We start from the raw sequence: 27,782 nt of genomic DNA on the forward strand, positions 1-27,782 counted from the left end.
ACCCGAACAGTACCCCCAGGAGCTGGGGCTTGGAGTCTATTTAAACAAGGACTGCGTTCCCAACATTTGCAGCTGCTCTGGACTCCGCAGGGTTGGCACAGCAGTCTGTAAAAGTATGCACAGAGGACCAAGTGGCAGCCCTCCAAATGTCCAGTGTAGGAATGCCATTAACACGGCCTGGGCTCTCGTGGCATGAGCTCCTATTCTTTTGGCTACTTCGTGTGCTGTCACAATACAGGAACTTATCCACCTGGAGACAGGCTGTGATGAGACTGCTTGACCCTTCCTTGGGTCTGCATATGAGAAATAAATGTTTGGTCCTATCCAGATAAAAAGCTAAACTTCACCTGACATCCAGCATGTGAAGATGCTTTTCCTCTGGGGTAGAACATGACTTACAGAAGAACAAGGGTAAATAGATAGCTTGGTTCGAGTGAAATTGGGAAGCTACTTTAGATAAAAATGTAAGGTGTGGCCACAGGGTTACTTTGTCATTGGAAAACTGGATGTAAGGGGGCTCTGCCATCAAAGCCACTCTCCTTGCAAACATTATTGCCACAGGGAAGGCAGTTTTCTGACACAAAGCAGCAGCATTGCCAGAGGCTCAAATGGAGGCCCCAGGAGAGCTGCTAAGACAGTATTAATGGCCCACAAAGGAATCGGCTCTAACTGGTGGGTGGAGACAAGTGACTCCTTTCAAGAATGTCATCACCACAGGATTTGAAAACACTGAAATTACCAGATGGACTCTCAATTAACTAATCGCAAGACCGGAAGACTTAGGGCATGGCTGTACTTGCAGATGTAGAGCGCTTTGAGTTAAACCAGCCTTCGTAGAGCGCAGTAGGGAAAGCGCTGCAATCTGTCCACACTGACAGCTCCAAGCGCACTGGCATGGCCACATTTGCAGCACTTGCAGCAGCATTGGGAGTGGTGCATTATGGACAGTTATCCCAGCATGCAAGTGATTGCAATGTGCTTTTAAAACGGGAGGGGAGGGGTGGAGTGTGACAGGGAGGGTGTTGTGTGTATTTGAGGGGAGAGAGTGGGTTTTTGGGGGAGCTGAAAGCATGTCAGGATGCTGTCTTTTTGTAAGTTCAGACACCGGACCTCCCGCTCCCCCGGCCTCTCTCTCTCACACAGCATTCTACAGTAAGGGCTTGCATGCCGCCTGTCAGAAACAGAGGCCTGGTCTACACTAGGCGTTTAAACCGGTTTTAGGAGCGTAAAACCAATTTAACGCCACACCTGTTCACACTGAGAGGCCCTTTATATCGGTATAAAGGGCACTTTAAACCGGTTTCTGTACTCCTCCCTAACGAGAGGAGTAACGCTAATATCAGTATTACCGTATCGGATTAGGGTTAGTGTGGCCGCAGATCGACGGTATTGGCCTCCGAGCGGTATCCCACAGTGCACCACTGACCGCTCTGGACAGCAATCTGAACTCGGATGCAGTGGCCAGGTAGACAGGAAAAGCCCCGCGAACTTTTGAATATTTCCTGTTTGCCCAGCATGGAGCTCCGATCAGCACGGGTGGTGATGCAGTTAAAAATCAAAATAAAGAAAGAGCTCCCTCATGGACGATGCGGACGTGATCGCTGTAAGGGCAGGCAAATCTGTTCTATCAGCGCTCCGTTACAGAAGACGAAATTCAAAATCATTTTTTAAAATCTCCAGACAGATGCCATAGCAGGGACTCAGCGCACTGCTGCGTGACAAGCGTAACGGAAAGCCAAAGAATCAAATGGACGCTCATGGACTGGAGGACTCAAGCTATCCCACAGTTCCTGCAGTCTCTGAAAAGCATTTGCATTCTTGGCTGAGCTCCAAATGCTTCTAGGGTCAAAAACAGTGTCCGCGGTGGGTCAGGGCATAGCTAGGCAATTTACGCAACCCCCCACCCACCCCCAGAAGTGAAAGGGAAAACAATCCTCTCTTGACTCTTTTACATGTCACCCTATCTTTACTGAATGCTGCAGATAGACGCGATGGTGCAGCACTCAACACCAACATCCTTGCTCCCCCCACGCCATGGGTGGCTGATGGTACAATACGACTGGTACCCGTCCTCATCATCAGCCTATTGGCACATGGAGCAGTGCAAAAGGACTGGTAACCACGCCGACTAGCATCGGTAAGGTCAATCAAGGGCGCCTGGTCCTAATTTTTCGTGGTAGATGGTACAGTATGGCTGATAACCATCGTCATCATAGCAACAGGGGGCTGAGCTCCATCAGCCCCCACCCTTCATGTGTAAAGAAAAGTTTCAATTGCCCCTGGACTAGCAGAGGGATGCTGGGCTCCTCTCCTCCACACTCCTTACTGTCCTGTCTGGACTATCATAGCAGCTGGAGGCTGCCTTCCATTCATATCTCACTAACAAGTCACTGTGTCTTATTCCTGCATTCTTTATTACTTCATCACACAAGTGGGGGGACAATGCTACGATAGCCCATGAAGGCTGAGGGAAGAACGGAATCAACAGGTGGGGTTGTTGCAGGAGCACCCCCTGTGAATAGCATACAGCTCATAATTTCTGCAGGATCTGACACAGAGCAGCTGTGCTCTCTGGTTCTATGATACAGTGGTTCTCTAGTACACTTGCCCATATTCTAGGCAGGACTGATTCTATTTTTAGATACCAAAAAGGAGGGATTGACTCAGGGAGTCATTCCCAATTTTGGCTTTTGCGCCCTTGGCTGATCTCAGCCAGGGGCACTTATGACAGCAGCAAATGGTGCAGTGCAAAAGGACTGGTAGCCACGATCATCTTATTACCCATTTATGGTATGGTAGATGGTGCAATATGGCTGGTAACCATCTCTGCTATCATGCAAAAGCAAAAGCATGCTGCTGTGTAGCGCTGCTGAATCGCCTCTGTGAGCGGCATCTAGTACACATACGATGACAGTCACAAAAGGCTAAGCAGGCTCCATGATTGCCATGCTATGGCATCTGCCAGGGCAATCCAGGGAAAAAAAGGCACGAAATGCTTGTCTGCCGTTGCTTTCCCAGCGGAAGGAGTGACTGACAACATTTACCCAGAACCACCCGCGACAATGATTTTTGCCCCATCAGGCACTGGGATCTCAACCCGGAAATTCCAAGGGGCGGGGGAGGCTGCGGGAACTATGGGATAGCTACGGAATAGCTACCCACAGTGCAATGCTCCAGAAATCGACGCTAGCCTCGGACCGTGGACGCACACCACCGATTTAATGTGTTTAGTGTGGCCGCGCACACTCGATTTTATACAATCTGTTTTGCTAAACCGGTTTATGTAAATTCGGAATAATCCCGTAGTGTAGACGTACCCAGAGCTTTGAAAGGGCATTTCCACGTTCCTACAGGAGTTCAAAACATGACAAGAGTGGCCACTTGACTTAAGGGGATTATGGGATGTTTCCGGAGGCCGATCAGAGCGCAGAAACACACCACCTCGTTCACACTGACATCTGGGTTTTGTAGCCAAGGAGCAGCAAACGTTATTCCACTCGCCAAGGTAGAGTACCAGCAGCGCTGTAGCCAAGAGTGCTCTACGTGCCTTGCCAGTGTGGATGGGGAGTGAGCTAGGATGCCCGGGGCTCCTTTGTTGCGTTGTAACTCACAAGTGTAGCCAAGGCCTAGGTGTGAGTGTCGTTGTAGCTGTGTTGGTTGCAGGATATTAGAGAGACAAGGTGGGTGAGGTAACTTACTGGACCAACTTCTGTTGGAAAGAAACTTTCGAGCCACACAGAGCTCTTCCTGGGGTCTGGGAAAGATACTCCCACCACTCTGTCTGAACCTCTCAGTCCTGATCCTCAAAGGAAACCTCTACAACATATTCAAAAGACGAGACTGGGCACCTGAATTCATTACTCTGTTAGACACTAAAGTTCAAGAACTAAACAGACACTAGATTTATGACTTATTACAACAATCTGTAACTCACTGGACCCCTCTCTGTCCTATGACTGCAGAGGTGTTAACGGGCCACTCTACCTAGAATGGTTCCTTACAGTAAGTGCTAACTACTTTTGCTAAACCCTGTGCTCAGTCTTGCATTTAGCTGTGATGCTGAGTACACCTTTCCCAGACCTGAAGAGCAAGATCATCGCCTGCACAGTTCCGCTCACACCTCCGCAGCTGTTGCTCACCCCTTCCTGGAAGTGTCACCTGGCAAGCTGACATTTTCCAGCCTGAGTCCTGACAGTGAATTTTGGGTGGGGAGGGAGCGTGTGCACATAAGGACAGTTCAGCCATTTTGAGAGCAAACAGGAACAGAACACAGAGAGAGAAGCTGCCCTTTCGACCAGCTGACACACCAAACTCAGAGCTGAGCTGTGGCAGGGAAACAGCCCATAGGGATGAGAGACTTGGCATGTTCCACAAAAAGTTGGGTCGGATTTGGCCAAGGTCTGGAGCGTCTCCCTTTGCAGATGGGCAGTTTTGTTGTTTTTTAAAACAGTTCTCCTCGTTCTGCAAAGGAAACATGTGCATCCCTAGATGAACTGTTAGCGAAATCTACAGCAAACTCGCATACTTACTGAAGCAGGGCTCCATGGGTGCATGATCAGTGGGGAGCCCTGCCCCTTTACCAAGTAGTAACTTTCATGCCCTACGATGTCTCAGTGAGAGAGGCAAGGCTACTTAATGCACCTGTATTTACTGTGCTATTGAACATGTGCTTTGGGAGATTAATGGTCGTATTAGGTTTATTTGCATCTACAATAGATCAATGTTAGAACAGATTAAGATTGGCTTTCACAGATGTGCAACGAAGGCTAAGTAACATCCCTTGTGCAGTAGCGAGATTTCTTTGAGATGCAAGTCCCTGGGGGTGCTCCACATCAGCTGCTCGGCACACGACTACTGCCATAGCCAGGGAGCAAGCAGCTGATGTGGGGCACCTATAGGAACACTACAGGAAAGAGGCAGAGCTCCGTCAGAGCCCTGAGCACCTCAAGTGAGCTGCTGGTCTCTAGCCTATTATCTTCCACCATTTCCCTTCTGAAACCCCAGGAACTTCCACATAAAAACTCCATTAACAGAAGGCCGCTGTTACACATGTCAGCACTTAAAGCCAGGAAACGCAAAAAGGCAGCATGCACAACCCTAACAGCCCCTTGTGTGCACTATACTGAATACACCATCACAAACAATGAAACGTAAAGGATAAGCGGGATGTAAGTGTACTGGCCATGGTTTTTCTCAAGTGAGTAGTGAACTCGAGTGTCTAACCTGTTGTGTGGATGCTCAGCACCTTGTGAAAAATCCAGATCAATCCTCAGGGCACCCCAAAAGCTCAGCACTGCATGTTCCGTATAACAGCAATAGAGAAGACAGGGCTGGCAGATTTAGCCCCTCTAACTCTGCTGATGAGCGAGTCTGGAAGCTAGCTGTCATCCCCTGAATGGCAACTAAAAGGCAGCTGCCCTGAACATCCCAGCGCAGCCAAGTTACCTTCATACTTCGAAGTGAAAAGCAGCCTGCTCACGTGATTAAAGCTATGGCACGGCATGTGCACAGGGGGCAGAGGTAACCACCTCAACTTTGCATTTCCCAACATGGGCACTTCAGTGCATAACCTTGGTAGCAAATACATTCCACACCAAAAACTAAGTGCTGGTAACGGTCAGCTCTGTACAGGACAGACCCCCCAATGCATTCAGGCTGCGAGCTGACTGTATATGCAGGGGCACTCAAGAAACAGCCTCTTTAATCCTTTAGAGATTATTTCCACTACTTTTCCTTCCCACACACCCCACTGTTTAACTGACAAATTAAAACCTATTATTTAGGGCCAGAACTCCTGATGCTTTTCAAATAACCAAAAAAATAATCAGTGCTCTCACTTTCGTACCATCATCTGAACACGATGGCAGCAGGATCTGAAATTATCCAAAGCCAATTTGCCATGGTCTGAAGAACTGCCTGTAACACGATACTACAATGTCAACTAAGCAAGGTTTTCCCCTCCCCTCCCCCAAACCCTTACGTCATTACTGTCAGTGGAACAAGTGGCTCAACTGGCTGCCAAGCATGGAGATGGCGTAAGCAATAAAGCAATCAGCTTTTGCAGCATTGGTCATGTCAGGTTTCATTAGTGTGCTATGCAGACATTGCGATACACATTCAAGTGTGAAAGAGCCCCATGCCAGGCAGAGGCGTGTATGGTGTGGTCTGGCAGATATAGCCCAGGGAAGCCACCTGGTTCTGTCCCCAGCTCAGTTCCCCCATCTGAGAGACAGCAAGTACTTATCTGCCTCTCCTGGGCATCGGGAGGATTGATAAGTGTTTATAAAGCACCTTCCGTAGGAGGCTCGCAAGACGCGACGCATGTGACGAACACCCATTTAAGCTCCTGCACTTTAAAGCACTCAGACATTTGTCCTGATTTTCCTTGTCACTTACAATTCTCAGTGAGGAAAGAGGGACCAAAAATTGACACTGCAAAAATGGTGCCGCTCAGGGGCTTCCCAGGGTTTGCTTCCGAAATGCTGACTGGCACATTTCTGCTGAAGTGGCATGTTAGCAGAAGACAGAAGTCTGGTGTTACCAGTCAAGGACACGGGAAGGCAATGGGGGCCCGTCGAGTTTAGGGGCCCAAGCTTCAGGCTAAGCCAGGAGCAGCCGAAGTGCAGCCGGCCAGATGCTGCCTGTGGATTTCTACAATTAGCGCAGCACCTTGAACAGAGATGTGGCCTGGGGAGACCATTATTTGTGTTACAGCCACGCCTACAGACCCCAGATAAGAGCAGGGCTCCACATGGGGCACTCAGGCACAGCGAGACAGGCCCTGCCCCAACAGCTCAGTCTCAATCAAGACAACAAAAGGGATGGGGGGGCAGAGGGGAAGTGACTTGGCCAAGGTCACCAGCAGAGCAGGGAATGCAGTGCCCTAGCCAGCAGTTTACAAGCTAACAGACAAGAGAAGGGGGGAGGGAGAGGAAATATCCCCATGTTACAGAGAGGTACGGAGGTCCAGGGAGCATTACCTGCCTGTGGTCACAGTAGGTCAGCAGCAGAGCTGGGGGAAACGCCTCTCTCCTGAATTCCAGCCCAGTGCCTCAAGACCACTCCTAGCCCTGACTACAGGTGCCATCACTCAACCAGCCACCAGCATCTGGCTATGCAAGTTAAGCACAGCCCTCAGCTGGGGTTCTTTTGGAGGAGGCCAGACCCCGGGGCCCTGCCAGCCCTCTGGATTGTTCTCACGGCATCAGAGCTCAGCTGTCGGCCTTGAACACGTTAAACCTTCTGTAAGAACACCAGGCGAGTTCTTGGAATCGGCACAGCGAGGGAGGGGGAAGCCAGCCACGTGCCCAGGGGACCATATGGTAGGAAACAGCAGCGATCAGCAAAAACGACATGGGAAAGGCAGCAGAGCCAGCACACCGCTATAAGAAGCCACGTTTCAGATGAACGTTCAGCTAACCGTTGTGAAGTTAACGTGCTTCCCCCTAACCCAAAGAGACAAGGAGAGCTCTCCCTTGTCCTCCCTCCCCAGGGCTGCCAGCTAAGCAAGGACTGGGGCCAGCCCCTCCCAAGGGGCGCTCTCCTAGGCAAACCAGTGCCAGCGCCCAAGAGCCTCTTGGAAGGCTGAAGGGTGCAGGGGTGAGGCCCTAGCCAAGGTCACCCACTCTAGTCCGGCCTGTGGCAGTTCACCCTGAGCCTCACCAGCAATGACACCAGGGAGCACCTCAGTAGAATTACATGGGTCTGACACTCTCCTCTACTCCCTCCACTCCAGACAGCCTGCCCCCCACCTCCCTCCACCTCCAGACACCAGGAAACGTTTAGCGGAATTGGGAGGGGGAGGGGGAGAAGAGGACCATTTCCGGTGCCCTCCCCACCTCCAGCCCTCCCAAGTCCCATGTCGGGCCAACCAATCCTTCCAGCAAAGTTAGAGTCAACTCTCTGGAGTCAGCCACGGCCCAGACAATACCCTAAAGGGGACATGCTGACAGAGGCCACGGGCTGGTTCTAACTGGGCTTTCCTCTGCCTTCCAACTAAGAGTCAGGGATTCAGGGCAGCACTGGCTGCTTTCTAGATCCAGGAGGGGACCCACCTCAAAGGTGCCCAGTTCCAGGAGCTCTGACTCAAGTGCCACGGCATCCCTGCAAGAGAAGAGGACAGCCGGCCGGCCAGAAGACTACGTGAAAGGCACATTATCCCCAGAGGGTACATCTACATTGTGATAAGACCCACAGCATGGTCACGGCTGGCCTGGGTCAACTGGCTCAGGTTGCAGGGCTGTAAAATTAGTGTAGACTTTTGGGCTCGGGCTGGAGCCCAGGCTCTGGGGTCCCGTGATGGAGAGGGTCTCAGAGCCCAGGCTCCAGCCTCAGCCCCACCATCTATGCTGCTATTTTTAACCCACAGCCCAAGCCTAGATCAGTTGTCCTGGGCTCCGAGACTCTGCCTTGGGTGTTTGTTTTTTTAATGACAGTGTAGATGTAGCCAGAGAACCTGCACGATATGGCTGTTCCAAGGTCTCTGTACACTGGCATGGTCCTGCTGTTGCATGTGGATACCTAGGCACAGGCTAGATGAACTCCCCTGACCCCACAGCCTACCTGGGAGTGGCACGTAAGCAACGTATATTCTACAGGGGGAAGGACAGTGAGAGAAGAGAGGCCTGTACCATAGGCTGGTTGCCTATTCCATTCCTGGCCCAACACATGGCCCTTATATCTTCAAAATCCTAAATAGGGCTAGGGCCAGAGATGTTCAAAGCCATTTCTTCCCCTGGGACCTTGGGATGGCAGTTATCCCTAGGGCAGACTCAGGAGGCATTGCCCAGGGCAGGGCATTCCTGGCATGCCCTCAGTGGTGGCATTCAGAGCTGCCAGAGATCATACCAAACCCAAGCCAAACATCAGACCTGTTCCCAACTCAGTGGTGGTGTCAGTCCAGCCCCAGCTACAGCTGACCCAGACAACGAGGTGGTTCTGAGAAAGCAGGGGTGGAGACACTTGCCTTGGTTCATTTCATTCATTTCCAATTAAAGGGCTCCCAGATAAGACAGTGATGGGCATCTTCCAAATGCAGGGAGCAGACATCATCCCCTGGTAGGAAGGCACCTGCACCGGCACTGGCCTACCCCAGGAGGACATTTCTTCAACCATCTCAAGAAGGTCAAAGAGCCCAGTTACATGCCAGGCAAGAGACCTTCAGTTAAAGAATTGGAGCCACGTTCATACATCGCTCCCAAAGTCAGTCCCCGCCATGGGCAGAGAGGGACCTTTGCTGCTAAATTTTGCCTCTTGGGGCTCATGTTCTGGCACCAGGACCTATGGCTGTGCTCCAGTGGATCAGGTGGTGCATGGGCCGAAGGGACAGGTTAAATTCACAAGCAAAGTGCCCTGTTTTCCAGCCTGGCAGGAGTTAATGCATGGAATACCCCCGTGCTCATCCCAGAGGGCACGGCAACTGCCACACTAGACTATACCATTGACACACTTCCGACAGCCTCCTGCCAGTATAACCAAGAACAGGAGCCGAACATGGTGCATTTGCATTGCTGCATTCCAATGCCCCTTGTTGCAAGACCGCTGCTGCCCTGTGCCATGACCTGGGGTGACTACTCCACAAGCCTTGTGGGAAGGGGTCCTCGGCAGCTGAAAGCCAGAATGCAAGAGGATGGGAGCATGCACATGGCACTGTATTGGGGCAGATGGCAAGCGCAGCTCAACCTGAATAAAGCAGTATCTCCTCAAAAGCTTAAGCAATGAGCTGGGGGAAGGGGTCAGGCCTGGTTCCCTCTGAACAGGTGGTCCTCATCCCATGAGCCACCAGAAGCTAACTGCTCCGCTTGTCAGCAGCTACAGCAGGAGCACCAAGAACTATGTGGATCAAGCGAAGGTGCAGAAATGTAACAGTGAGGGCTGTTAACCACTGTGCAGTCTCAAGATCCGCTCCAGGCTCAATCCGAAGTTCTGTGCTGGGAGCAGGAATCACTGAGTAAGGGTCTCTGGCCAGTGCAACACATAGGGTCAGGCAATGGTCCATCTGGCCTTCAAGTCTCAGACCAACCTTCTCTGCTCCCCACCAGGTAAAGGTTGACCCATGGAAGGGACTTGTGATTAGACAGTAATAAGACGACCTCAGTCTCCAAGGCTGAGAATCCGGCATGACATTTACTGGCAAAGGTCTCATACCCAGCTCTGTGAACTCACTCTAACATCGCTCTGTCAGGTAGCCCCACCCTGCGGTTGGAATCTATTTCCCTCCCTGCCTAAGCACACACCAACCAGCAGTTTCTCAGCTGGCTGTGTCTAGTTATCAATGGGTCTCTGTCAAGCTGGGAAGACATATCTAGTGAGGTCCTGCTGGGGTCAGTCCTGGCTCCGGTACTAAATATTTTCATTAATGACTTGGATAATGGAGTGGAGAATAGGATTATAAAATATGCAGATGAAACCAAGCTGGGAGGGGTTGCAAGAACTTTTTGAATTCTACTCCTCTTCTCCGAGGTCCTTGACCAATTAGAGAATGGGTCTGAAATCAACAAGATGAAATTAAGACGAAGTACCACACTTCGGAAGGAAAAATCAAATGCATGACAAGAAACCGGGGACTAACTGCCTAGGTGGTAGCACTGCTGAAAAGGAGCTGGGGGTTTTAGTGGATCACAAATTGAATATGAGTCAATCTCATGCAGTTGTGAAATATTCTGGGATGTATTAAAAGGAGCAATGTATATAAAATATGGGAGGTAGTTGTCCCACTCTGCTCAGCACTGGCGAGGCCTCAGCTGGAGTACCGTATCCAGTTCTGAGCACCACACTTTGGGAAAGAGGTGGACAAGTTGGAGGGAGTCCACAGGAGAGCAGCAAAAGTGATCAAAGGTTTAGAAAATCTGACCTACGAGGAAAGGTTAACAAACTGAGCATGGTTAGTCTTGAGAAAAGTTGACTGAGTGGGGACCTGAGAACAGTCTTCAAATGTGAAGGGCTGATATAAAGAGGACAAGATCAACTGTTCTCCATGGCCACTGAAGGCAGGACAAACAGTAATGGGGCTTAATCTGCAGCAAAGGAGAGTTAGGTTTGACATCAGGAAAAATGTTCTTACTCTAAAGGTAATTAAGCTCTGGAACAGGTTTCCAAGGGATGCTGTGGAATCCCCAGCACGGGTGGTTTAAGATCAGATTCACAAACCTGTCAGGGAAGGTCTAAGCTTCCTTGTGCAGGGGGCTGGACTAGGGATCGCTCAAGGTCCCTTCCAGACCTACATTTCTATGTTTTTTAGTGCCTCATTGCCATGCCTAGGTGCCAGACACAAGGATTTAAAGCCTCCACGTTATCCTGGGAGGACTTTGTGCTCTACGCATCTTTCAGCAAGGACACAATTCCAGAGCTGCTGTCTTGGGGTGGCTACATACCAACAGGATAGGAGAAGAGACTCAGCCACCAGAACATCTATTGCACTAATTAGGGTAGACCTGTGCACTCAGACAAGTCTTGCATTGTGCTTTAGAGGTAGCAAGATATGAGATGACCTCTTGTAGTCTTAAGAAGCCAGCGACTACGGACATTAGCCTAACTCCCAGAGCCACTGAGTCCTCCTCCAGCCCTTCATGCTAAGCTGCTGCCCTAGACTGCCCGCATATCTGCCCAAGGTACATGGGGTAAGTATAATGCCCACATACGGAGCATGTGCTGGTGAGTGGCACCACCTGATTGTTCCTGGCACTGTTTCCTTTCCTCCAGGTGCGGGCTGTTGGAGAGCAGCAGTGTTCTGATCGGTGACAGCCCAACCACTCCTGCATACCGCAGACTCCTCACCGCCCAGTGCCGTCTCTCCTACAGATGCACAGGAGAATGCCAAGCAGGAGAGCATCCTGCGGCTGATTGACATTCGAGGCTGATGAGACTATAATTCCATTTCCAAGACAGTTTACAGGGGCTGGAAACCTAGAGGCAGGCTGCAAGGGGGACAGGCAAAGAGGTTCTGCCCAGAGGGGGCTGAGACCCACTGCTGGGAGCTTTCCCACAGAGTGGGGGAGGAACCGAGAGCAGGGGGTTACGTTTACTTTCCAAGAAATCAAAGTGCCCATTTCTCAGGCATTTCCATCCAAATTAAACCTCCCCAGCTGCATGCATTTATACACAGTGTATTTTCCCAGAGCCTAACTACACACCAACAGCACCATCTAGTGGCTTTCCCACCACTTCCGAATCTCCAAGCAGATGTGGTTACACAGTATGAAATATTTACAGACTGCATTCAGCAGGTTACAGCCCCGCAGCACACACAGCACCGCCCAGGCAATGCTTCCCTAACTCTACAGACTCCCCAGGCACAGCAGAGTAGGGCACCAGGGAAGAGGGTGAAAGGGCTTGGTTTTAACCTCAGTCAACACTGACCTGTTCTGTGACCTTAGGCAAGTCCTCTCCCCACTCCCTCCCACCACCCTTTTGTGTTGTCTATTTAGCCCATGAACTTCCTGGGGCAGGGGCCGTCGCTCACTATGTCTGTACAGCTCCTAGCACAATGGGGCTTTGATCTCAGCTGGGGCTGTTAGTGGTGACTGCAATACATGCAGGATGAACAAGGAATACAGGCCAGGCTCTGTCAGATCAGATCTGTGGCTCATCTCACTCAGGGCAGGCTGATTCAGAGGAAGGTGCAAGAAATCCTGCAGCAGTGGCAGTCCTGGGATAATCTGCCCCCAAGGGAAAGCTCCTGCCTGACCAGTCAGTGGTTGGCTTATTCCCTGATTCAGAAGGGCTCAATCTCCCTTCCAGACCCAGGGTTCCTCCATCTCAGACTGCTGTAATGCTGGAGTTCCATTATCCCTGTGTCAAGGCAGCTCTGGAAAGGCAGGCTAGGGGTGGCTGCAGAAGGGTTCACGCTACAACGCAACTGAAGGATATGAACTTTACCAGAATAAGCATTACCATGAGCCCAGGCAGCCCTCTGCTGGCCACAGCACTGTAGGAGCAGCCGAAATGTCCCTGCACTACTCACCATGACCACAGGGTGGAGCAAAACCCTCTATTTCAAGTTTGGAGGATTAAACTTTCCCACTCTTTCTGCACACACCAGTTCCGGCCATTCTTGACCCAATCCTCATGCACCTTGACCCCTTCCTCTCTCCTCAGGACCACCCCGCTCCAGCCAGTCCTGGGACTTTCCCAGCAAGGGAGGTTTGAGCACAGAGGAGAAGCAACATAGGGAGGGGAAGACAGAGTCTGGTGCATGCAGGAAGCAGGATGGTGGGCAGGTAACTGCAAGTGGGAGCTCCATGGGACAAGTGCTCCCACATACAAAGGGTCGAACAAGCACAGCTCATTGGCTGCAGATTCAGCTCCTTTACATCTGTGCCAGGCACCGTGGCACTACTGCGGCTCAGGGCAGGGCTGAAAGGAAGCCAAACTCTGTTACCTTCTCACCCTGAGCAGTTGTGTTAGCAGCCCTGGCTGCAAGTTACAATGAGGTAGCATCTGCCACCCCAGATCAGTCCAACAAGTCCCATCTCCTGCTTCTGGCCTTGACCAGTGTGCCACGCTACAGAGGAAAATCACAATCCCCTCATGCACCTGGACAGTTGTGCAATGCTGCACACAACAGGGAGGGGATGTGCCATCTGTAGCTTTGGAAAAAATCCCAAAGTTTTATGCACTTTGAAACCAGCAGCAGCACATGCTCTGTGGCTACCTGTCTTCCATGCTCCGCTCAGGTCCTGAGAGCCTGGACAGGACATCTCCTCCTCACCTGCAAGGCACTCACCTTGGCAACGAACTGCTTGTCCTTCTGGTCCAGATTAGCCGTGGGAGCCACATAGTCTCTCCAGATTCTCAGCTTGCGTTCCTTGGCATATCTAGCAACAGAAAGATGCACCTGACCATCCAGAGCTAGGTTTGGAGTGTGCATCCTGTCCTACTTCCTGCCATCGCGGGAGATGGGGCCAAGCCCCTTGCAGACGGTGACCCCTATCTATCCAACACTGACATGGCATCTGTGCCCTACGCACAGGCAACTGCTCTGAGCACTAAGTCAGTCCTGATTCCTGGCACAAGGGCACCCCAGCAGCCGAACGGGCCTTTGTAACCCAACTAAAGTGAGGAAGTGGATCAGGACAGCAAGAAAATTAAAGGCAACACAGGGAGCAGCTGAGTCCTCTTGAGTCCTCGTGGCCACTTGCCTCTAAAGCCACGTGGAGGCCTCTGAGTATCAGGCCCCCATTGCGAAAGCCATGGCCCAAACCACTAGTGTATTCTGCCCACCTGCAGCTCCCAGCCCAGCCAGAGAAGTGCTGTGTTAGCCAGCAACATCCAACTGAGCAGTGCAGGTGACACCAGGCCTGAGCTGGCTGGAATCTATATGCCAAGGGACCAGCCAAGCTCCTGCCTCTCCATGGTCACCTTCCCCACCTTCCAAGGCAGAGATCCGCCTTCTTCCGAAGCTGCATGCAAGAGGCAAACTACAGGAGTGAGGGGTGCTCCAGGGCCATGGGCTGAGGGGGAAGGATGCCCCTAGATCTCAGCCAAGATAGGAGACAGTGGCAGGGGAGCACCACAGCTGTCAGCCACCCACAGAAGGCAGCAGGCAGCATCCCATCTGCTCTGCTTGGACACTAGCTGTGAGAAGGAGACGCACACCCAGCCCATACCTCCCTCTTCAAAGAGCAGCTCTGGGATTCCCCACCAGACACCAAGGGGGCATGGAGAGAAGCCAGCCAGGGAGCTGGGAGATCACCTTCCTCTGAGCCTTTCCCAGCTGGCTGCAGCAGTCTCTAACCTCCGCAGGAGCTCAGCTAACCCCACTCCCCTGCAAGCAGAGCACACCACGCAGCTGTCACCAGGGGCAGAGCAGGAGGCAGACAATTGTCCTTCCCACAGCCACGCAGCTGGGCCCAACTCCCTGACGCTGCCCCATTCAGACAGCTGCGGGCAGCCAATGGAAGGCAAGGATGTGATTTTCTTTAGCTCATGAAGCCCTCCCGGTCAAGGGCACTCTGGGTAAGACCTTGGTTGAGTCTTGTGGAGCCCTGTGCAACAGAACCATCTCCACCCAGCATCAGCAGCCACCAGTTACCTTTCGGCCGCTCGCAGCTTCTCAGCCCCGCGGGTATACACAGCAATGGACCAGTCCACGCAGCGTGCAAAGCCGTCCTTCAGCAGCAGCTCCGTGATGTTGCCATTCTGGAACCAGGAGGGGAGATGACAGGGTCAGTCTCTACACTCCTGGAGCTTGGAGGCTCAGGCGTCATTCCCGTGGCAGGGCCAGGACAGACACCCATCTCCTGGCCCACTGGTATGTGGGAGAAGTCTAAAGCCACGGAGGCCCTCGTGGCCAAAGGAAGCAGCATCGTGCTAGGCCCAGCCCTGGCTGAAAGCCGACAGCCCTAGCTCATTGCCATGCTCACAGGACAGCTGCAGCTAGCCCATGGAAGGCAGGGACCCATTCTGCACCCCAGGCTAGCAGGAGCCACACTGGTGACTGCCCTCCCCACACGAGTAGGGAACTAGCCAACAGGAAAGCACTTAAAACTTGCCCTCAACAGTGGGGGATGTTAGGGGAGGCAGCGGCCCTCTGACTGTCACCTGGGCTGCAGTCCTGTTGGGCCCCTCGGATACTGGATGCCCGAACAGCCAGCCACCCCCTACTGCCATCAGTGACTGCCTAGAAGTCACCACCCTGGCCATGGTATCCCACTACAGTCAGAAACTCCTATCCAGCAATAAAGCCACCTGCCCTGTAGAGCTCCCAGTGGTGCAGAATGCAGCAGGCTTTGCAGTTTAATAAGCAACACGGGTCACCATGAGCACTCCTCCCCAGCTAGCTATGTTCTCTGCGCCAACTCCCCACTGAATATGGAATGTGCTCTGGACACCTCCCCTGAAATTCAAACACTCCTCCATTTCAGTGGCCACCCCATGCAGCTTTGAACTCCAAGCTCCAGAGATGAAAGACTGTGAACCCCACGGTACCACTAGGACGTTGGCCAGACACACCCAGCTTGGGCACATGAGCAAAAGGCCCAAATCTCTGCTCTCCCCAATGGCAGTAACCTGTCGCACTGGGATCTGCCCAGAGACCCTCAGCACCCCCTGCCCCACTTGCCGGATGGAGGATGGTGCCCAGGATGTTCTGATTGTGGCAGCTCTCCAGGACAATCTGCACGTCTCTCTGCAGCAGCCGTGACTCAGTGAAGAACTTTGCTTCGGCTGCAAATGGCTCCGGTGTCTCTGTGCCATCTGCCTCCCGCTTGAACGTGGGGCACTGCAGAGCAGAGGCAAGGGCAGGTTAGGAGGGGGAGCACTGGTAAGACCTCTAGGATGGGGCAGACTGCTCGGCAGCAGTAATTCGAGAGCAGGGATAGATGGACCACCATCGCTCCTGCTCCAACTCCTACTGCGGATTGTACAGAACAGAGCACACCTCCACCGCATGTAGAATCACCAGCAGCAGAGCGAGGGCACCTGGACCACAGACTGGAACCATTAGTGCCGTGTGCTGGAATCCTGGAGTCCACTGCACGGGAACGGCCTCAGACTCATGCATTTGTGCAGTAAGTAGGTGACCAGATATAGCACTGTGAAACAGAGATGGGGGACCATAGGTCCTGTGGAAAACCGAACCCCTAATATCAGGACAGTCCTGAGAACATTGGGACATCTGGGCACCTCTCAGTAAGTGCTGTTAACCCTTGGAGAAATAGCTGTGTAATTACATTACTCCTGGTATTCTGGGAGCCCCCAGACCCTGTACCGAGATACAGGCCAAGGCTCACCCTAGTAATTTTGGGTGCCCAATGGGAGACCTTAAAAAAGGCAGATTTTCAACACTTGATCAGCAATCAGGGCTCTCAGTGTCTGCCTGGAAGCACGCCCACAAATGCGTAAGAATAGGAGCGTTTCTCTGGGAAAGGCATTTGCAAAGTTCTAACCATGGCCAGGCATTGTGGAAGGGAATTCCGGCCCAGGCAGCAAGTGATATGCTAGCACCTCCTCGACTTTGCGGAACCGTTGACAGTCCCAGAAGAGGGAAAGACGTGGAGGGCTCTGGCTTTTGGGAAGCACAGGACAGTTCCTGAATGGAGTACTGGCCTCACCCATATCCCAATGACCATGAGTGTCAGGATCTTAGGATTTGTGTGATCTGAAAAAGGCTACCTCCCATCAGCAATGGCTAAGCACCAGGCTGGGACACGGAGTTCAGTGCTGGGTCTGAAGGGACCGTCTTCGCCCACTGAATTAGCACAGCCCTGGGAGTTTTAGCCAAAACCCTGACGAGGCAGATCCTGCTTAGCCTGTGACAAGGCAAGATCATTGCCCCAAGGCTGCACTGGCTGCAGAATGCTTTCAAACCAGATTTCCCCATGGACTTGTCACCCCCTAAGCTACTAAAAGCCAGGGATTAAGTCTCCGACTCTTAAGTAGCTAAGATCTGCTTTAACTCCCACCTCCTGCAGGAGACATGGAGATGAGCAGCCACTGCCTCCTTGTGAAGTCTAGAGGAGGGGTGTGGACACAGGTGCCTGACAGTTACCAAAGAGGCAGTCCTGAGACAGGGAACTTCATGGACACTGTCCCAGGGAATAAGAACAACTTAAAAGCTGTGAAGCTCCGGTTCAGGAGGTTTAATGGGGGTTACTGGTGAAAGCCCAGACTCTCCTCACTGAAAGCAGCAATGCACATTAGAGTAGGCACACCCCAACGGGCAGTGCAGCTCAGCACAGAGCAGTGCAGGATACTGGCATGCCTGCGGCAAGCCTGAAGGCCCAGCTGCAGCACAGGTCTGGTTGCAAACCTAGAGCCACAGTTCCAAAAGAAGGAAACAAGAGCCATGACTCACCTTGATGCCAGAAAGCATGACGGTGACCAGGTAGTAATCAGGGAGGAGCAAGGCTCTGACCACGCTGCCATCCCGGACGTGTTCTATGATGGCTGCAGAACAGAAACGAGTGAGGGTCAACTCTCAAGGAGAAGAGAACAGCACCAACTTTACGCTCCTCCCACCACAGCATTCAACCAAATCCAGCCATGAGAAGACACCCACACCCAAGCAGCACACACTGCAATCCCCTGCCCTGGACACAAAAGGCCAATTCACTTGGGATATGCACCCAGCAGCCTCTGCTGAGGCAGACTGCAAACTGAGGCCGGTCAGAGCTCAAAGAACAGTGCATATGTAAACAGTGGTAGGATGTGAACATCCCACAGCTATATGCTCGCCGGTACCCCACCATGCTGCTTCACCTGGAGCACACGCTTACCATTGACTGGCTTCTGGTGCATGGAATCCACAAAGTGACGCGGGTTTTCAATCGTGTATTTGAGATCCCGGACCGTGTGAGAGCCTGTTCCTTCGCTCCACATTCCTTTTTTCGCAACCTTTGCCTGATCTTCCAGCTCAGCCAGTCTGTTCTGCTCAGGACTAGGAGAAAACACAGCTCTATTGTAAGAGCATACAAGATCCAGCGCAGAGGTGTGGGGGCTATGCATAGCAGAGGCAGTTGGATGCTGGGGCATTGCTATCTTGCATGTTTTACCAAGGTTTGCTCCAGGGAGCACACATTTGACTTGACATTTCACTTCTGGATACTTTAACAATCCAACCACCACTCAGGTCGAACGGATACAGGGGAAAGCCAGACCTCGCCTTGCTAGTCGCAGTGTGCACAGCACACCCGAGACTAGAGGAATCTTGTCTAGCATCTCACAGCTGAGGAAGTTAGAGCTTTACAAGTACAGCACTGAGGCCATCCCTATAAGAGGATTAGCTGGATGAACACCCAAGGATGGCCAGGCAGATGGGAGCCCTGGTTTCATACCACGGTGCAATCTATTCCCCAGTACAGTGGGAAAGAGACCCAACCCTTTGTTACAGCTTCCCCCCAGTGGAGCTGCACCCAGGAAGAACAGTGGGGTCATACTGTCTGCGCAGACACAACCTACACCGCACAGCATCTGAGTCAGAAATCAATTCCTCCCTTTGAGAGACGACAGCCACAATGATTAAGTGACTGGCCCAAGGTCTCAGCAAGCGAGTGGCTGAGCCAGTAATCCAGTCCAGGGGCCCAGACTCCCTGCATTAATGACTGGACTGCGACAGTCTGGGGAACACTGTCTGCAGAGGGAGCTGGTTTCACCAGCCTGGCTCCAAGAACTGCAGGCTTATCTTCTGACGCTTAGAAGTGAACACTGCAGTCAATTTCCAACTAGGCTAGGAAGAGCCAGCCTCCATGCCTGGATCCTAGAGCCATCGAGCCATTGCTGTACATGCTGATGCAGCATGAGGCAGACCTTGCAGCAACGGAAGCAAGCGTCTGAAGTGTATGCTGGAGCGCTCCCACAAGGGACAAGCCAGGAAGAGCAGTGACAGGGGATCACTCACTCCCTTGAACAGTTAGCATAATTAACAGGCGCCAACAGATATCCGCGCTGCAAATCACAACACATTGTACTTCCACATCTCACTTCTCTCGCAAAATAGAGACAATCAGAACGTGCATGGAAGCCTCTCAGCAGAGAATTCATGAGCTGCTTCAGCTCTATTTAACACAAATGGAGGCAAAAGGAGCCTTACCAGGTTTGAGTACAGGGATATCTGGCCTGTTAGCAACAGCTGTTCTGGATTCATTAGCCAATAATTAATGCAATCATCTCATAACAAGAGCAGCTGTCAGCCCAGAGCACTGCCACTCCACTAACATGCTCGACGCACTTCCAGCAAGAGACTCAAAGAAACTCATATACCAATGCAGCACCACATGGCTCTTCCTTCTGCCTGGGCATGGGACACCAGCAGGACTGGACTGCTGGCACCGTGCAAGCTGAAAGCCCGCCTCAGGAGCGGGAGGCCTGTTTTCCACAGCTTGGCAGTAAAGCCATGTCCTGCATCCCAGCACGAAGAGGGCCAAAGGGTCCTTTCCCTGCATCAGGAGACCATCCTATTTCATAGCCTGAAATAGGCTATAGGACCCAGAGCCACTGCAAGCACTTCCCCACACACACAACTTTCATCACGAGTACTCCTCCTGACGGAATTGTTCATGTGAGTGAAGTGAGTTACCTCCTTGTGTTTGCAGGATCAGGGCCTTCCCTGTCAATAAGTTCTTTGTCTCCACCAGTATTGTGTCATTCAATAAGGAACCCAGCCATAGTGGCATTTAAAATAAAAGTTTAAAGTTGCAATAGCAAACTTTCAAAATAGCTTTCCAAGCCCTCCCCCGACATTAAAAAACAAACAAAAAAATGAGTGATTTAAATTCCTTGATCCTGGTAAAGGACTGATCCTGCATTGGATAGGGTGGGATGATGGCCAAAGTGCTCCATATCGGCTTTCCCGAACCCTGAAACTGCCTTGGGGTTTAAACAGGAGCCCACAGTGAGGGAGGAGCTGTTGGTTCCAACTTCTCATGCAGAGTGTGACATATTCTATGTCTGGATCAGGTGGAAAGAGCTCATGGCACTTGTGCCACTACCAAGCTCTCCCTTTGACTCAGACATGCCACCCCACCCCTCATCAAGGCCTGAGGAAATAGGAAAGAAGACTCAAGGCAGCATGCGATGTCTGTGTTGGCTTGAGCTGAACGCCCGGCCTTCCTGTTAGCAAAGGGGCAAGCAGCACACTGTTCTGCACAGTCAGTTGCAAGCAGTTACCCAAGACGCAGAGGTTAAGAGAGGCTGTGTACCAGCTACCATTTACAATGAACTAAATGCGGGTTTTTTAAAAATGCCACTATGGCTGGGTCCCTTATTGAATTACACAACACTGGTGGAGGCAAAGAACATATTGACAGGGAAGGCCCTGATCCCGCAAACACAAGGAGGCAACTCACTTCACTCACATGAACAATCCCTTCAGGAGGAGTACTCGTGTGGGGAAGTGCTTGCAGCATCAGGGACTAAACTATTAAAAATGTTTAGTAGCAAAATCTGTCACTTCACAAGTACACGGTTCCAGTGTTAAAAGTTTGGCCTTCAATACACTGAGTTATTGACATTTTTATTCACAGGCTAAAATGTTCCAAAATACCCTAAAGTTTGGCTCCTAAGCCTATATTTAGGCACCCAAGGGTGCGACTTAAGCGCACAAGTCCCACTGACTGAAAACTGCAATTCCTAATACAGGAGTACAGCCTGGTTGAAGCATTTCAGCTCTCAATTGGTGGCTCAGAGTGTGGTGATAAAGCACAGGCTATTTGCCCACTATTTCCAAACAATGTTTGCATTCCTCTCTGAGCAAGGATATCAGTGAGGCTCTGGACTGGTCTCTCAGCACAGATGAGCATTTTAAGTGTTACACTCGAGCAGAATAAGTCTACATAAAATCAGATTGTAAGGCTGCATCTGCACCGCTTGTGGTGGGGCGACTAAGCCATTGAGAGCTCTCCCATCACCTTAACTACTGCCTCCGCGAAAGGTGTAGCTATGGCAGTAGCTCTCCCACCGACATAGCGTCGTCTACACTGATGCTTAGCTCCGTGTAATTTACAAATCTCAGGGGATGGATTATTCACACCCCAGAACGACAAAGTTACACCAAAGTAACCTGTAGTGTAGACATGGGCTTAGTTAGAAGCGACAGAGTCCTGTGGCACCTTATAGACTAACAGACGTATTGGAGCATAAGCTTTCGTGGGTGAATACCCACTTCGTTAGACATCTGTTAGTCTATAAGGTGCCACAGGACTCTGTCGCTTTCTACAGACCCAGACTAACACAGCTACCCCTCTGATACTTGACACCATGCAAGGTCTTAGTTAGGAATCCAAAGAAACAAGTACAACATCCACTTTAGCAATGTTAAATCCTGGGTACGTCTATAGCACTACCAGGGCTGTGTGACTGACTGCAGCTCGTGTAGACACACCCAACTAGCGCTACGGACTGGCTTGCTAAAAACAACGGTGAGGACATGGTGGCACAGGCTAGCAAAGCCAGTAGGTACCCAAGGGGGTTGTGCAGCTCATGCTGAAGCCTGTGCATCCTGTCCTCACTGCTATTTTTAGCAAGCTAGCTAGATTAAAGGAGTGCAGGTACGTCTACATGAGTGGTAATCACACCCCCAGCTGCAGTGTAGACATAGCCTATAGCATGGTAAATGAAGAACTGCAACTTGGGAACAATTCTGATTTAAACAAAAGTTGGTTTGTTAGTTGCTTATGGTTTGTATCCACCAACCATTCTTCATTGGGATTGACCCTTACAGTCAAGGATAACATAGCATGACCAAGAGGTGTATTAATTCTGGTGTCCTGCCCTTTCATTTCCCCTGTATTTTAACTGCACAGTATTTCACTTTGTGCTCTGAACAGCTATGCTGCTGGGTTCAGTTAAATAACTGCCTTGTTCTTCCCAGAGCTTGGCAACAGACAACTGCACTGCTGCAACTTGCGTTGGCCCCAAGAGTCTAGCCTAGCTCTCCTGTTTAAGGTGCACACGTCATGCCATGTCCACAGGCAGCACAGCAGCTTGGTGGGATTGCACTGAGAGAATCAGGGCGCTGCTGCAGCTGCATCAATAGAATTTCATGCCAAAGCTGGAACTGCATTGGTGCAGTGACTCAGTATGGGATGCAGTGGGGCAGAGTCTTGCTCGGTGAAAGTGTAATCACAACGGTGACTCTTCCCCACTGGAAGACATATGTGGGGGGCTGATGCATTTTCAGGCCTTCCAGGCATTTTGCAAGTGTTCTAGCATACAGAAGACTTCAGAAGGGGCTGCATTTCAGTCGTGGGTGATGTGATTTGTGTCTGTAGTTTGGAAAGCCATTTGCAGCCTTTCAGGAAACAAGGCACTATCTAAAAGCAAGTCTATATTTGACCAGGAGTTCTGGACAAGTCGGGCAATGAGGTCTGCACCACTGAGCTCAATGGCTCCTGAGCGACAGCACAGTCTAGTGGACCAAGGAGAGACTGGGCATCAGGCATTGCAGAGGTGCTGTGCTCATGGCATCACTGCCTTGCTGGCTGATACGGGGGGGGAGTCTAATTTCTGCAGACAGGGAAACAATGGGGATTATACCTCCCTCCCCAACAGTGGGATTGCAAAGCACTGTACTGTACACCCCTTAAGTATTATGACTTGAAGAAAGCTTTAGGTCTGCCTGAAAGACGGAACCAAGAGCAAGAGGAGCTCAATCCAGGGCCCCCAGCTCTCCTGGGAAACGCCTGGCACTGCACAGTTTTCTTTATTGGCAAGATTGGAGCTAAAATCCAGACCCGTGGCAATGTGGGCAGTGTTTACTCAGCATACCTGTTTACAGACTGTGCTATGAAAACCTCCAGTGGAAGACATCCAAGTGTGCTAGTAATGGGCTTGAGGAAATGATACAGGCATGCTTCCAACCCAACAAAGGATAAAATAGCATCCAACACCTATATATAGAACAGCTCCATAGACAAGTCACACCCCGTGTAATACAATAACCCACGCCTAGAGATGCACTGGAGAGATCCTGGGATGTCTTGTAGTTAAAATCCTGGGTCTCCCAAGAACTGGCCACTGGGAAAAGCTACTCATGAAAGCTTTGGGGATATCACTTCCAGACACGGGACAGAGAGTGGAAAGCTGACATGTCAACTCCAAGGCTCTAACACAAGTTTTGTGCATCCTGGCAAACAGTAAGGGCCGCATGCATGTGGGCTGAGTGTTGCGTCTGTGGGATACAGAGTTGGGAAAATCAGTATTAATTGCAGTGTTATCTTCCAGTGCATCAGCATGCTCTGACAGAGAAGGCCCAGGACAGCCTCACAGAGTTTGCTTTGCAGCTAGAGAGAGGTCTCTCACATTTTCAGTAGTTCTTGAGTATAGGAGAAGCCTGGTGAGGGGGAGAAGACTATTTGTTTACCCTCCTTCTGCCATGACCCCAAAGGAGGGGGGAGCTGCCATTTTGGAATGCCTGTTCCCAGCAAGCCAATTAATTTAGTAGAAAAATCTGTCACTTTACAAGTAAACTGCTTCAGTGTTAAAAGTTTGGCCCTCCAATACATTAAATTATTGACATTTTTATTCACAGGCTAAAATGTTCAAAAATACCCTAAAGTTTGGCTCCTAAGCCTGTATTTAGGCACCCCAGGGCGTGACTTCGGAGCACAAGTCCCACTAACTTGCACCTGAGTAGTTGCTAGCACAGCCTGAGATAAAGCACCCAACACACCATACTGCATAAAGCCCAGAACTCAACCAATAGCTGGTCCCTGAACAGGAGTGAGGAAGTAATTCATCAACAGCTTTGTCCTGTCACCACAGCAAAGTCAAAGCAAAGGCTGTTTGGGAAAGTCAAGTGCCACAGAACATCTGAATCCCAGAACAAGTTTAGAGGAGAGCAGGAAATATACGTACTTATTGGCTCGGATTCCTTCCCTGCGAGAGGCCAGGCCTTCTGCCACGAGAGACTCAGCAATGTTCTCCCCAGTCGTGTCTGGTAAGAGGGAAAGAAATGAAATCAGAGTCAATGAGAGCAAAGTTCAAGTCCTGTCACCGCACAGCATCTGTTTGGACGAGAGACAGTTATACAGGAGGCTCTTTATAGACAAAAGACTTGCGAGCGAAATATCAATTGAGACAACCACTGGAAGCAAACAAACAAGGAGGCAAAGGGAGGGCAAGGTTACAGTTACTTTGATGGAGAGTTAGGCTTGTTCTTGGCACCTCCATTCTTGGCACCACCTTGGCACCTCCGTTGTCCATCTATGCCAGTGGCTCTCAACCCGGGGCCCCTGGGCTGCTTGCAGCCCAATCAGCACACAATTGTGTCTCATGTGACATCCTCAGGGCCATAAAGGTAGTATATAAATTGTGTGATGTGGCTCACATAGAACAGAGAGCTGCACATGCAGCCCACAATGGTAAATAGGTTGAGAACCACTGGCCAACACGTTAGTGGATTAAATGTTTACAAGGCACGACGATAATAGAAAAGGCACAATGCTTCACTAATTTCAGAAGGAATTCACAGGCAACTTGCTGGCATGGTGGCCACTAAGCGAGCATGAAACCTAGAATAAGTTTTCTATTCAAATCCAGCCCCAGCTCCATGAAGAATAGAAGGCATTACCAGCTGGTGGCTGCTTGGTGCCTCCCCTTAGATTCAAGCCATGGGCATCTGCACCTGGCAATTTGGGCTGAGAAGCCAAGGATTGAATGGGAGAGTCAACGGAACGATATTGGCAAGTCAGGGGATGGGGAAGGGCAGTAGAGTGAACTCTGCCCTGTGCCATCTCTGCTTTAGAGGGGAGAAAGGGCTGCTGCCCCACAGCTACCAACAACAACTTTCACCATCACAAACCACCCCCCACATGAAATATGGATCACTGCACCCACAAAAAGCATTAAAAGCACTTTAGCACAAGTGAACTCTATTCACAGCTGACATGGAGATATACCTATCTCAGAACTGGAAGGGACCCTGAAAGGTCATCGAGTCCAGCCCCCTGCCTTCACTAGCAGGACCAAGTACTGATTTTGCCCCAGATCCCTAAATGGCCCCCTCAAGGATTAAAAGGTAATAATAAGGTAATAAAGGTAATAATTGGAGATATACCAATCTCCTAGAACTGGAAGGGACCTTGAAAGGTCATCTAGTCCAGCCCCTGCCTTCACTAGCAGGACCAATTTTTTCCCCAGATCCCTAAGTGGCCTCCTCAAGGATTGAACTCACAACCCTGGGTTTAGCAGGCCAATGCTCAAACCACTGAGCTATCCCTCCCCCACTAACCACTTTCACCCAGTCATTTAGATTATGGAGTTTGATACCCATCTCCTCCAAACCACCACCTTGACAATCCCTCTGCATGCTCGGAGGGATGAAGGATGGGCTTGGCCACAAAACAGGGTTCTAGCAGCTGCCACGTGGCCACTTCAGGCAGGATTTCCTAGAAGTGCTGGAGTGATTCTAGAGCACCAGTCTCAGATTACCAATACCAATGAGTGTCACTTTGCCCCAGGGAACACCTAGATCAGTGGTTCTCAAACTTTTGTACTGGAGACCCCTTTCACATAGCAAGCCTCTGAGTGTGACACCCCCCCCCCAAAATAAATTAAAAATACTTTTATAAATGCTGGAGGCAAAGCAGTGTTTGGGGTGGAGGCTGACAGCTCGCGACCCCCCATGTAATAACCTTGTGACACCCTGAGGGGTCCCGACCCCCAGTTTGAGAACCCCTGACCTAGATCAATGCAGTGCCAGTCTGGTGGCACCATGATGCAACAGGCACTGGTTGTCAAGGAGGAGTTTGGTGTCAAAGCACAAGGATAAGAATATATGGGGCAAGCCACTCCCTGATGACACTAAATTAAGGCAGGGGAAGAAAATAAGGGAGAAAATCTGACATAAGATCTGCACATCAGTCTGGGATAAAGAATATTTATACATGACCAGGCCATCATCTGCAGCAGAAGCCACTGCATAGGACAGGCAGGTAATTATATGCAACAGGATCAATGGGGATTTTGAAATGCCATCAGAAAGAACCAGAATTCTGGACAAACCCAGGAAAGGGTGAGATCATGAACTGCTACAATAGTGCACAACCGCACAAACACCTGTTTCTGTTCAGAATCAACAGCCAACTTTGTGTCTAATGTGGCAGCGATGGGCCACACCTGACCACAGCCATTTGAGGGTGCATCTGATTGGACTCCACAGAACAGACACCGACTCAGACATGGGGTTCTCTCCAGCCTGAGAGGCTGGAACAGTCTGTTAGCAAGGGAGGGGACAGATTAGTAGCTGTCAGGAACTGACAGCTTGCGTGATCGGAAGAATTAAGGTTTTTGCTTTGCTCTCTCCCCAGTTCATGGCCTACCCAGGTGAGGCTGCAGCAGCCTCTGGCTCTAGGTACATTTGGAATGAATCCATGTCAGATTTCCTCAGACATTTCTAGAACCATATCAATCCTTTTGCTCTTCATAGTGGGGGAAGACGCTCCTGTTAGACATCCAAAAGAAGAAATAAGTGATGCTATATGCTTAAAAAAGAGAAGCAGAAGTGAAGGACAAATCCAGGTTGCTTCTAAGGCCCCAGCTGATGTGTTTCCGATTCATAAGGTGCGTGCTTCTCCCACTCTGCTCAGCCCAAAGCTAAGAACAAGGTGCAAAGGTTACAAGCTTCTGACCACTAATAGAGAGCTAGAATCCAGCTGGAGGAAGGCACCTGCCTGGTGAGGCTGTTGTGGCATTAACTGTATTGACATCTAGACAAACTTCATCAGGAAATGTTTTATGCTTTGTCTATTCATCTAAATCCCGTCCTGTCACACAGTTTAACAATAAGGGAGACACCTACACAGGAAGCCTGGCATAAAAATCTTTTATGTGGCAGAGAACAAGGATGAAGAATACTGAAACAGAGCACTTAAACTGATAGTGTCACTTCAGAACAAAATCCTTTCAACATTTATTTCCAGCAGACTACGCACTCTACTTCTGCCTTCTGATGCTAAGTACACAAATGCTCCAGGATTCCTGACAGAAGAATGGATTTGCTACAGAAGCCAGGTAGTTACAGAGACAATAGTCTTCTCCCAAGGAGACAGTCGTAGCATCAGCTTTTCAAAAGGATTATGGGGGCAGATTATCCCACAACTGGCTACTGAGGGGGTTCTCAACCTCCTTCTGAAGCATTTGGTGCTGGCCACTGTTGGAGACCAGGCCAGATGCCTCCTGGGTCTGATCCAGTCTGGCAAGTCCTGTGATAGGCTGAATGGCTCTGACACTGGTAGGGCAGCAGCTTCCTATCTCTGTCAATGGTTCAACAGCAACTAATAGCAGTTACTGTAGGCAGGCTGGTCACAGGTTACACACAGCTGCAGCCTCTTATTGGAACACCTGGG

General features: G+C 50.7%; 1 protein-coding gene across 1 annotated transcript in view; it reads right to left on the reverse strand.

Moving 5' to 3' along the window:
* Positions 1 to 27,782, reverse strand: part of SND1 (staphylococcal nuclease and tudor domain containing 1) — a 475,599-nt gene that overhangs the window by 410,131 nt on the left and 37,686 nt on the right. The window contains exons 4-9 of the mRNA XM_045027292.1: positions 24,292 to 24,370; positions 18,216 to 18,376; positions 17,795 to 17,886; positions 16,061 to 16,219; positions 15,032 to 15,138; positions 13,724 to 13,814 (exon numbers count right to left, since the gene is read on the reverse strand). Of these exons, the coding sequence (XP_044883227.1) occupies positions 13,724 to 13,814; positions 15,032 to 15,138; positions 16,061 to 16,219; positions 17,795 to 17,886; positions 18,216 to 18,376; positions 24,292 to 24,370 (689 nt within the window). The remainder of the gene's footprint in view (positions 1 to 13,723; positions 13,815 to 15,031; positions 15,139 to 16,060; positions 16,220 to 17,794; positions 17,887 to 18,215; positions 18,377 to 24,291; positions 24,371 to 27,782) is intronic.

The sequence above is a fragment of the Mauremys mutica genome, chromosome 1 (assembly GCF_020497125.1).
Source record: "Mauremys mutica isolate MM-2020 ecotype Southern chromosome 1, ASM2049712v1, whole genome shotgun sequence".
In the NCBI taxonomy this organism is placed as follows: domain Eukaryota; kingdom Metazoa; phylum Chordata; order Testudines; family Geoemydidae; genus Mauremys; species Mauremys mutica.